This window comes from Scatophagus argus, chromosome 3, assembly GCF_020382885.2.
Source record: "Scatophagus argus isolate fScaArg1 chromosome 3, fScaArg1.pri, whole genome shotgun sequence".
NCBI lineage: Eukaryota > Metazoa > Chordata > Actinopteri > Scatophagidae > Scatophagus > Scatophagus argus.
The window spans coordinates 22,542,093-22,554,048 of record NC_058495.1 but is presented as its reverse complement, the minus strand read 5'-3'; the positions used below and the strand labels follow the sequence as shown (position 1 = coordinate 22,554,048).

At 40.4% G+C, this 11,956-nt stretch overlaps 1 protein-coding gene across 5 annotated transcripts in view; it reads left to right on the top strand.

The window, feature by feature from the left end:
- The first annotated feature begins 3,207 nt into the window (after positions 1–3,207).
- The window catches only part of cntn3b (contactin 3b), a 50,162-nt gene continuing 41,413 nt past the window's right edge, over positions 3,208–11,956 (top strand). For 2 of the 5 annotated variants that reach the window (XR_006843026.1, XM_046384779.1), the window contains exons 1-3: positions 3,209–3,893; positions 9,349–9,484; positions 11,492–11,647. Coding sequence is in view for 4 of the 5 variants with exons in the window: in XM_046384779.1 (XP_046240735.1) it covers positions 9,441–9,484; positions 11,492–11,647 (200 nt within the window). In the remaining variant the exon portion in view is untranslated. Of the gene's footprint in view, positions 3,894–9,348; positions 9,485–11,491; positions 11,648–11,956 lie in introns of all 5 variants that reach the window. The other 3 variants (XM_046384780.1, XM_046384782.1, XM_046384781.1) reach the window with 3 other exon arrangements.

Here is an 11,956-nt window from a genome sequence, read left to right as displayed (position 1 = left end):
TGTCACTTTCCTTTCCTTTCCTTAGATGTATGTGATGTATGTGACTGTGGAATGTCATAGTTACTAGACATATATAAACTAAAAGTGGGACTGTTGTGACAGTGCATTGTTATTGTTTGGTTAATCCACATATCCATTTTCAGCCACATATCCAGGTCCATATTGCACTGATTTGTTTGAAATGAATGTTATACACTACTGGGAAGTACTTTGCAGGTTAATTGTATGTCATGTTAAAAACATGCAGTGTTAGCGATATCTCCGCTGTTCTTTCATTTACAGGTATCTATTTTTGTGTGTGTGTGTATAAATATGTTAGAAAAACAATCTTTAAACATCTACAGTACCGGTGACATAATTTGTCAAACTGTAGCATTTCTGAATAGCCTTATTTCATCTGAAAACAGATGAAAGACACCTAAGAGATAGAATGACTGTGCCATAAACCTCTTAGTAAACCGAGTGAAAACAAGGTAAAAATTATCGAGGGCTCAAAGGATTTTTTATGACAAGCCACACTCTTTTGTGCATTTATCCAAAGATGAAATTTGACACTTAAAATAGATTTAGAGGCAAAACATCGACGTACTCTGTAAAATGCGGCAAAATTCTATGACTAAGTGTTCCCTTTTAAGGTCTATTAGGTTGGTCTTGACACGTAGTTTAGCTGTAACTGAATGTTACTGTGAAATGTACCACAGCACCTCAACATTTAATAGCAAAAGAGTATTAATTTTCTTCTGCTCTTCCTCCACAGGGAGGTCAGAGTTCAGACTCAGTTCTAAAGCAGTTTTAGACGTGGTTGACCTACAACGTCTTGCTCCATGACACTTTGGCATGACTTGTGCTCTCTGAAATTGATGCTTGTACTTGCAGTATGGTCTCATTACTCATTTCACCACCTTAGTTACCAGTGGATGAGGGGGGAAATACCTTCAATAGTCGTGTATGTGGTAGACTGATGTCTCAGCTGACCTTCAATCGTCATTTTTCCAAACACAACCCCCCCCACGCACCTCACCAGGCTCAATAAGATACGAAATGACCTTAATTAATGGCATTTCACCGTATTTTCCATCAGTCTCTCTGAAACCCCCTGGAGTTCTTCTCTGCCCAGAAACATTAAATATTCATATCTCCATCATTTTAATATTTAAGTCAATCAAATGGATTGGGCCAGATAAAACTAACAGCAATTATCTACAGAGTGATGGGTAAATTTATTAAGTGTCATGAGTGACAGCTGGTGAAACATGATGCTGAATGTCTGGCGCTTTCGTTCTTCTTCACTTCTTTGTCATTTTATGACAACAGTGTGTCTTTCAAGGCTTCTTTTTAACTTAAAAGGGAATCGCTAGCACAGCTTATGAAGAGTTTTGAAAGTGTGATATCCATTTTCAACAAAAAAGTGACACAGACCCTTTCACAGCGGCTGACAACATAAGAAATACAGACTGTAGTGCCATCCAGTAGATTGGTGTGGATAAAATGGCTAAAATAGCTAAAGTGGCAGCTCTGTTTCATAGAGATTTAATGATAGTGGCCCTCACATTTTTGATTCCACTATTGTTTAGGCTATATGATATAGACCACATTATATCAGCCTGAAAAGTGTTGCATTATTGCTGAATTTCTCACATATCAGAAATCAAATCCGGACAATTCAACTGTTTGCACTTCTCGCCTATGAAAGGAAGTAAGATATCTCCATTGGGAGGAAGCAGACCCGGAAATACTGGCCTCAATCAATTATTCAGCTTAATGATGAACTGTATTTTTTTTTTTTTATCAGTATCATGTGTATTTCAGCATCTACAGCATATTGATGGTGAAAAAGTGTGGTTCACTTCCTCATGATTATAAATCAAGGACATATTATACAGCATGATGGATAAGGAGCCTTCTGTATGTGATGACTCTGCAGACCTTACTAATTATGGACATAATTTGTGTTATCATATCAATGTTATTTCTGTCACGCTGATGAGACCGGTGAGCAGTGGCGTATAGCACAAAAATCTGAGTCTGGTACATAAATAACAGGATGGGGTTGGAACATCTAAGTTTGCTGTCTGTCTGTCTGCCATAAAGAGATGCATGTCTGTGTGTCTGTGTGAGCTACACACAAGCAGGCAGGCTGAGCAGAGGCACACCGGGAATGGATGAAATCTGCACTTTGACTGCACTGTCACAAAATCAAGAGCGTGTGCTGCGGTGTGAGTGTGTTTATTTATGCTTTTAAATGTAGCTGCTGTGCAGTCAACATTAAGTTGCGTGTTTACAAACAGCAACCAAAATATTTAATGTCTTTAAAGTAATCAGTACAGTTTTTCTTCTGGTGGAAAGCCATCCTACTACTATTTTTTGTCCATCCACTTGACCAGACTATGTGCACCGTTTGGGGCTGGGAGGCTTTGACAGTTTATAATATTGTATTAGCTACAGGAAGTAGTCAAACTGTTTTTACAGTATAGTTTACTCATAATGCTAATAAAAACTGCAACTGCAACTTAATTCCAGGCTTTTTGAAGGCTGTCTTCATGTATGTCCTTTGTTACTGCTTGGTTCCACTTTTCTCACCTCTACCCCTGCTGGTGAGTGAACCAAGCAGTAGGGTTGCAGGCCTAAAAATAAAACAATGAGCTGAAATATATTAAAACGCTCATTAGAGCTGACGAAACTACACAGGCAGGTGAAGAGTCACTGTGGGTTTGTCACTACCAGCAAGTGTGATCACAATGTAAATAGCAATTTAATCCACTGTTAATATGGAAATATTGATCTTTGAAGTAAAACAAAGCCACAGGAAATATTTTGAACATGCATGTCCATTTTCCTGGTCAAAACAGGAGGTCTAGTAGCCTTAACCTGTGTTTTTAGCCTGTGTGTTTATAATAAGCTTGTGACTGCATGCCTTTGTGTGAATTACACTTTGGACTAAATAAACAACAACAAAAAATAATAATAAAAACTCCCGGCAAAACAGTGTGTGATTTCGGATGGTTGCATCATGAAAACAATTAAATTAAAAGTAGGTGACACCATATTTACAGTCCAAAAGGCACACAAGCACCTGCCTACTTAGCGACTGTACCCCCCCACCACCCCCTTTGTTTCTTTTATTGATCGGTAGCTGTTGGTCAGGAGAATCTACACTTCACCACATCTGCTGCAAAATCCAAACATCATTATAAAAATGTTTACTGGCCGAGATCAGGCAGTGGGCAGTTTATTGTGATAAATATTCAGCTTTAGTTCATTTTCTGGGTTCTTCAACGCCATTGTTGTCTTTTTTAAACCGAGTTGCTGATGATTCCCTAAATATTTCTGGAAATGTATTACTTGATCTCTTCTCTACAAAACAATAAATATCATGAAATGAAATGTGCACCAACTTAAGCAGAGGACTGGCAGGTGCCCATAGGCTGGTGGCGCATTACTGTGCTGCGATGGGTGTTTTCACGCGTCACCAGTGGGCGCCTCTTCCTGCGCACAAAGAGAGCAGAGCCCGGGGATGCGCACAATGTGAGTCTCGGCTCAGAGGCACCGCTGTCCTCTCTGCGTCTTGGCAGCATCTTGCGGAGTGTAATAGGAGGAGGTCGAGGATCATCCCGGTGTGGCGCTCTGTCATCCTCATCCCTCAAACGCACTGACTGTGGAATTTACCGAGGTTAGTCCCACCCTGTAAAAGACCGAGAGACGCACTTTGACGGAGCAGAATTCAAACTGCTGGAGCAGAGAGAGGAGCCTCTTCTGTGGCTGCTGAGAGGACAAGAGTTGCTGTGAGAAATGTTATCTGCTCGCTAGAGCCTGTAACAACTCATCCACCGGATGCTGGAATTACAATTAAAGCAGTTTAATGAAGAGGAAAAAATTGCATTCTAGAACAAGTAGTAAGTACGCGGTCAGACATTATCACTGGCATGTTTGCACGTTACGTTTCCTGCCGTTTGCTTTTAATAAGTTTGCAGTCTTTGCTTTGCAGAAAAATAGCAGCGAAAACAACTTCGTTTGACTTAGAGCAAAATGGTACAGCCTTAAAAGCCACATCGTGGTGTCCTGATGTCTTCATCTAATTTACTAAAATCGGAGAAAGGGGCACAGAGCGCGCACGCTGACGGTGGTCACACATGCATGATGCTGATGACTGCGTTTCTAGACGAGCCTCAAATGGTTTGGATGGTCCTGCTGGGATTTCCACTGTTGGGGCTCATTTCCCTCATCTAGGACAAAGTCCATATGGTGCTGCTCTGCTCAGTCACACAGACAAACAGCATCATCTCTTCCTAACTTGTTTCAGGGAATTATTTCAATCTCTGCAAAGGAAAAAAAAAGTCTGAGCTTCTGTTCAGTTGCGATTTTATCTTGCTGCATTTTATCAGCACGTTATTTAACATCACAATGTTTTTATATTTGTAAAACCTTTTTCTAAAACAAAATCTGACAGGATTATGGTAGTTGCATCGTTGGGGTAATTAATGCAACAACTTACCCGCTCGTCTGTCTCATTTTTTTCTGGAAAACCAAGTGTTTGGCCAGCAGTGGTCTGCTCACAAGTGTTTTATTTACCCACCCAGACTACAAAAGGACAGACCCAACATTGAGAGAAAAAATGCTCAGCTTGCTTCATCTTCAGAGTATCCTGCTATTCAGCAGGGACTGTATACGTTCTCCTCTCTATTCATGCTTATTTATAGATCCTTTGCACATATTTTGAGCAATAGCCAAATGAGAGGTAAAATGCACCTTTGAAGTCATGCAGTGAATCATTCTATAACACAGTAACATCTAGCAAGGCAGTGCAAGGATGAAAAAACCCTTTTGATTGAACCAGAGCAGCAATTACATTGTACAGCCAGTTTCCTTTCTGGGAAGGCTGTGAAATGGATTGAATAGCATAAAAAATATGTAAAGAGCCTGCCTGAGTGTCTCCTGCTCCTCATCCTTGACCTCCAGTCATGTGTTTGTGGCTGTATCTAGGAAGAGGGTCTGGGGATGTGCCTGGCTGATGATGGGGTTGAGAAATGGATCGCTGCTCCCTTCTCTTTTAAGTGCACTTACTCTCCTGCCCCTGCGTTAGGCAGCAGCTGAAGGATGCAGCCGTGTTTAACATTGAAGGCAGTCACTGGGGGCGTCTTGCTGTCTTCCAGGGACTCAGTGATTTTTCGCATGAAAATACACAGCTGTATAATGTCTGCAGAGCGTCCTGTACAAATGTTTAGCTCTATTGTGGTCGACAGAAATTTTGTGTGAAAAAAAAATTTCAGACGAATTTATAGGTGAATGTGAATAACACTTTTTCTTTGTTTTGTGTGAAATTCCGTGTATTGAGTGAGAAGTGCAATAATGTCCCTGAGGGACACTTCATATGCAGACATATTTATTCACTTGGAGCTCCTTTTTTAAATTCATGACTATATGTTGTCCTCCAGCACTAAAATGTGACCTCAGCCACAGTTCTAATCATGCTGTCTTATTCATACATGCACAGTGTTACATGTCAGTCTCATGTGTGAAGTGGCTACTTTTCTTTGAGTCTGCAAGGCTGCGCTTGAAATGAAATGGAAGAAACATCTCAGGAGAGAATATGCATTCAGCCAGTTCTTTCATGAATGTTAATGTACCAGCTGTTGAGATTGGGTTTTAGGGTGGCAATTACAAGGAATGCCTTTTTATTTGAAATCTTATAGCATAATTTGCCACAGGAAGCATTATTCAGCCACGTAAGGTGATGTAAGAGTTATGGCACAATCAGTGCAGAATAATTACTGCTGCCCTCCTTCTTCTTTTCATTTCACAAATATTACATGAAATACAGACATTAAGCTCTGCCTTTATGTGTTAATCACATAACTTATTTCTTTGTTATCCTCTCCGAATCATATGAATTAGACTTCAGTCAGTCAGAGTAAATTAGGAGGCGTCAGTGCGCCGTTGATCGTGACTTCTTCATTCATTTGCAAAAGCACAGAGCAGCTGTGTATTCAGATGGAGTCCGTCCCTGGTGGCGGATCCTTGTCTCCCAGGTTGTCTTGCTGAGTGATTTAATGGAGATGGCAGCAGATAGTCATAAAGACAATAACTTAATGGAAATGAATGCATCATATAATTCGGTGAATTTATACACATTGTGCCACTGGTGTTCAGCTTTGAGAGTGAGGCGTTTTTGCATGATCTGATATATTTGAATCTCCCAGCTCTGCGTATCGCCTATGATCTGAATACAGACCTTGAGCATGCACACTCCTGTGATAGAAACTCTCTTCTTTCCTCCTTCCCTTATTAGATTCTTTTGCAATTATGCTGCCCTCAGGGGGGGAATGGATGCCTTTAACCACCTTTCCTATCAATTATGTGCCAAACAACAGCCCCACTAACCAAGAAGTCATCTCATTTACTCTGGAATGCATTTAGCCAATGACTTCCATTAGGCTTAGTTTCTGTGGAGGTGAAAGTGTGATGCCTCATTACATTTGGCAGAGCAATCTTTTGCTCATCATTTCAGTTGAGAAAGCTGAGGAAACAAAATGCCATCTCACCTTCATCGCCACAAAACCCAAAGGGAGGTTTTTTTCTTTTTCAGTTTCATTGGGGTCTGGTTTTAGTTTTGTCTTTTTCTTTTGAATTTGCTAAGGCCTCAGCCGATATGCAGCTCTGAAAGGTTTGGCTCTGATGCAGATTTTTGAAGGTCAAAAGTGATAGAATTCTTTCTTCAAATTGAACAGCTCTGAAATGGCTTTTGGATCATCATGAGACACTTAAATTTTGAACTCAGAGCCACTGAAAATGAAATACTTCAGGGCAGGATGACACACCCTTCTTACACACTGGCCGGAAAAATGGGGATTTATTGGGCCTTTTAATGAATCATTAATTCATAAAGAAATCAAAGAAGAAATCTCCGAAAGGAAAATGTCACTGCATGCTTTACAGGCTGCAGAATGAAGCTGCACTCAGGGACAAACATCCATCATATCAGCAGAGACGCTGTGCCATGAACTGCATAACACCCAACTCGCAAAGAAAGTCTTTTCAAGGAGATTTTCCTCTCAGGATCTTGACGCTTTTTGGGCCGATGGTTGGGGATGATGAGGTTGGTTCCTGTAGAAAGTGGATGACCGTTAATACTGCACTCAAACTGAAAAATGCAGCACACATTTTTTGCTCCAGTAGAATCTCAAACCGTGTAATCCAATGTGATGGGTTTGTAGAGTGGCAAAACGCCCCCTAAATTTTGAAAGACACCAGGAAATCCACTCTGAATCTCACTGTGCCAGCAATTACACCAGATGAGGAACAATTACTGGCACCAGGGAAGTCAGGCTAAGCCAACACTGGCCATTAAGTTATGATCCGACAAATGGGATGACCCCCACTGCCCCACCCCTCCTAGATTTTTCTTTGTGTCTACTCAACACCACAGTGAGGCTTCATAGCTCGCCATAAGATTAGGGAGCCATCATTTTCACATCAAGCCACAGCCACAATCAGTTACAAGTTGGTGAAACAAGTGAGTACTTTGTATTTGGGTCTGTCTCAAGAATTCCAAAGCTAGCCTTGGGTTAATCCGTATAACAGGGTTGTGCTGTAAGGATGAGGGGTTGGGTTGAATTCTTAATCCTGAGAGGCGTATCAGTTTCCACTTACTGTGATGTAGGTCAGAGCTTGAGCAAAGCCCCTCCTGTGCCACTGGTACTACAATTACAGTCTCAGGGCTCCGTGTTGCAAGACCATATAAGAAAAGTTAAATGACAATTTAGCTCATTGATCAGTGGTTGGATTGGATATATGTTGCAGCAATTCGAGTGTAGGTCTTTGTGACATTAATAGCCAATGGGGGTGGGAGATAACCTGTAAGGATAAAATCAAGAACACAATATTACATTATCAGTATTAATATATCATGAGTTTATGTCATGATAGATTAATTAAGTGTCACATTTTCACAGAGCTTACAAGAAATAGATTTTTAAAAAGAATGGTCAAAATCAGTGCATCAGTGAATATGTCATTAATTACATCTTACTTACATTGAAAAGTAATTATGTAACTTCATGAATTACTAAAAGGAATTAATACTAATATAAGATAAGATTAAGACTTTCATCAGTCCCGCAGTGGGGCGTTCCAGTACTTGTTACATTCCTTTCCTCAGCACAGCTCGTTCAAAAACAAGGCCACCATATCAACCCATCCTCTGTGTGAATGTGTAGAAATAGAAAACAGACGTTGTTGTCTTAAGAAACAGCTAGCCTACAGTTCGGAGTGGTCTAGCTACTGCAGCTGTCACTTTTTCAAAGAATTGTGTTTGAGAGACAGCTTAGCCATCATCTCTGTACAAACACAACCAGGTAATTCCTGAATTTACTTTTGCGAGAGGCTTGCTACCTGAAACTAAAATCAAAGACGTAAAGAGTAAAGAGACAGTTTTGAAATTGTGTACCTTCAGGCATAATCCTTCTGTTTTGCAGAGGTTAGCTGCCTCCCTGCCTCCAGCTCATGCCCTAAGCTAATCCATCCCAGACCTGTCTTCATATTAACTTCCAATCCCAACTCCTGGTTAACAGCAAAGAAGACTACTCCCAAACGTAGCAGCATTTCAGAGATTAGTAACTGCAGTGTAATTAGTGCATCTCAAAATGTGGCCCCTTACACAACGTGTTACTGACAATTTAATCGCTGTGCTGTAATGCCTTATATCAGGACATGCTGTATATCCTCCTACTGTGCATATCGCCATGTCAATTAATGTTCACAGATGACAAAGAATACTTTTTAAATAGTTTTAGTATATTGACTTCTTGCATTTTCTGTTGATCCAAGGAAATGATGCATGTACATAAAAATGAAAACAGTCAGTTTGCTTACACTCACTTGGCCAACCCTTTGTTAAAGTATGAAGTGGCATTTTGTGGAGTGCTGGTACACAGTCTGCCAGCTCCTATTAATAGTCAAATTGGGAGAGACAAGTATCTTTTGAGGTCAATCATTTCCTTCCTCACTTCTCTTTAAAGCGGCAGAATTGAGCTTGTTAGGCAGGATGAGAAACACGCGAGGCAGAAGAAAACATAGTCATTTAGCAGCTGTTTCTTCTCCTGTGCCACCTGAAAATCTCGCCGTCAGGTCGTATCCTAAGGATTTTGTCTGCTTCTGTTCCCCCTCCCTGCATCGCTTTCCAGTTCCTCAACATTCACTTTTTCTTCACTTACAGTAACTCCTTAATAATAGGAACCAATTACGTAACTTAGCAGCACTATAATCATCTTTACCATCTTTGCTGATGAATGCTTGTCGTATTTGGATCAAAATGTCGTATTTTAATCACATCCATAATTACTTTCCCTTCAGATTAAAATTCTTGTATTCAAGAGAGAGCAATCCATTCACAAGGAATTGGATGAGAGTCTTATTAGCCGTTGGCAACTAAAGATGATGTCACCATGGAAACAAATTGTTCTGCTATCAATCACTGGATGCCTTGCAGGTAAGATATCTCAACACATGTTATATTTAAGTCTCACTGCACTTGTTGTCATTTTATGTCACCACAATCCCTATTAAATTTGTGTTTTCTAATGCAAATTCATTACAGAAGAGCGTTAGTGCCTTCCTTTTGTTCCTTTGTGTGTGTGTTATTCTATAGTCTCACAGACTAAATACGTATCTGTAAGGTTAGATGTTAGAAATAGCATTTCATTCTCAATAAGCATCGTTTATATAAAATATAGTTTCATCAATTCGTGTCGGAAATAATCTCAGAAACCAAGAAGGTGACACTGATGAAGTTGCAGTCCTTGCATGTACAGCATTCTAACATGATGTCCTTCACTAGTCTCCAGAGTGGTGTCCTGCTGCACATTTACAGTACACTGTCAGGGACACACAGGGAGTCTGATCCCATTCCTGTTTATGGTCTGTCCTGATCATTATCAGGATCCATGCAATGAATCCAGCCCCGCATTTTAGCACAATCTACTTGCCTCCGCGCTTCTTTCTGCCCTTGTGTGACCACCTGGGATTTGGGCGGGGGAAGCACAGACACTCCACCAGAATGTCAACTTTTGTTCAAATGACATTGTAAATCCCAATGAATGTTATTCAAATTGGCTCATGGGTAATTCACACCCAGTTCTCATGGGAGCAAGATCCAAGCAGTCTCACCTTCCTAGCGGACAAGTGTTTTTAACAAGGCCTCGGTCGCTGCCTCTAGGTGCTAGTTCTTATTCAGTGTTGTGATCATACACTTGGAAACCCTTGAAAATCACTACAGCTGATAACAATCATTGTGATGTCTGAAGCCCGCGTGTTGTCTGGCTCTATAGCCTGGGACATCACAAAATATACTGACAGCTTAGATGTTAGCCCTGCATGGCATTTTATTCAAATTCACATTAGGGACTTGGTGATTACCCAAACTGTGAGGTGAATGAATTTAAAGTTGAACTTATTTCTGAATAGCCGAGACAAGATGTGATTCTGTCTACCACTCAGTGAAATATAGGTTGATTCCTTGACATATTATTACTAGTTAAAACCACGTGCAGAACTGCTAGCCACATGCTGCAATCTGTTAGCAGTAGGATATTAATTAGGCCTACTCTGGCCTTCTGTTGACTCTGTTTTCATTTAGTACCAGATTGCGTTTCACATCTTTTCCTGTTAAGCTGCTGGCAGATGAGTGCATCCTTATGGCCTCAATTAGTCGGTGCATGTGTGGCATGACATGGATGTTCTCAAAATAGATTACCCTGCTGTATTTATCAACCTTGTCACTTACAGCGACTTGACTTTCTACTTCAGTAGTCAAATATTTCAGTAATCAACTTTAGTTGACAACTTTTATTATCTGCTGTTATTATAATGTTCCTGACAAGCAATTAACATTGAACATCTCTGTTTAGATTTATCAGTCAGTATATGTGAGCATCTTAATCTTTCTCAAACCCTTACCCAGCTAAACATTTACACAGTAATCAAAGTATTAGATGACAAATTTGCAGTATTTTTTGTTTACTTGCACTTTCACGTGGGAGTTTTGAAGCAGGCAGATAATTAATATCTTGGACAATAGCAAAAAATATGATTTATTGTGATGCCTGCAAAATTGGAGTAGAGCCAGGGTCAGTGTTTTTGTGTCAGGTTCATCTGAAATATGCAGCAGCATACAGCGAAAGAGATAACAAATGTGTCAGCATTAACAGTTAATGCCTAACAAGGGTAAATGGGATTTACACTTACTGCAGGAGAAACAAAGTGTGCACATAACACATCTCCAGGACTGTCCTAATGTGTTTCTTTTCTTTGAGAGCAACGTTGTTCAGAGAATAGGACACCTTACTGTATACTGAAAAAGTTGCATACACTTAGGGTCAGGAAGTTATTTTATTTCAGCAAGATTAAGTATTTTTCTTCAGCTTGTATGGGCTTTTGCTTCCTGGAGGTTTTTCTCTTCAGGTCAATGAAACAATTTTTCTTGCTTGTACTTCTATAGACTTTTTCCCCTTTCCCCAGCCTGTACACAGGATGTCATATTTCAAGGTCCAAGATGGAGGAAGGAGCCAAGTGACCTCATTTTACCCATCAACTCCCCAGACCGGCAGGCTACCATCATGTGCAAGGCAGAAGGCAGCCCACCTCCGCAGTACAGGTAAATTTCCACATCAAAGTTGCATTCCCCACAAGCATTAGCTCAACTGCCTGCCTGCTTTGACTGTACATCCACATCACGTGGTGAAAACCCGTCGGGGCTTAATTGCTTGTGAATCTTCATTGGTGCTACCACCAAAGAGGGAAGCGGTTATTGCTATTGATTTGTTGAAGTTTTCTGGTCATAAATGTTCCACAGAGATTACACGCCATCCAACTAACAGACAGGCTTCAAAGAGCAACTGCTTAATTGAGCTTACATTTCTAATTGAATGAAGCTTATCTGTTTTCAGCTTGATGTAGAGTTAGA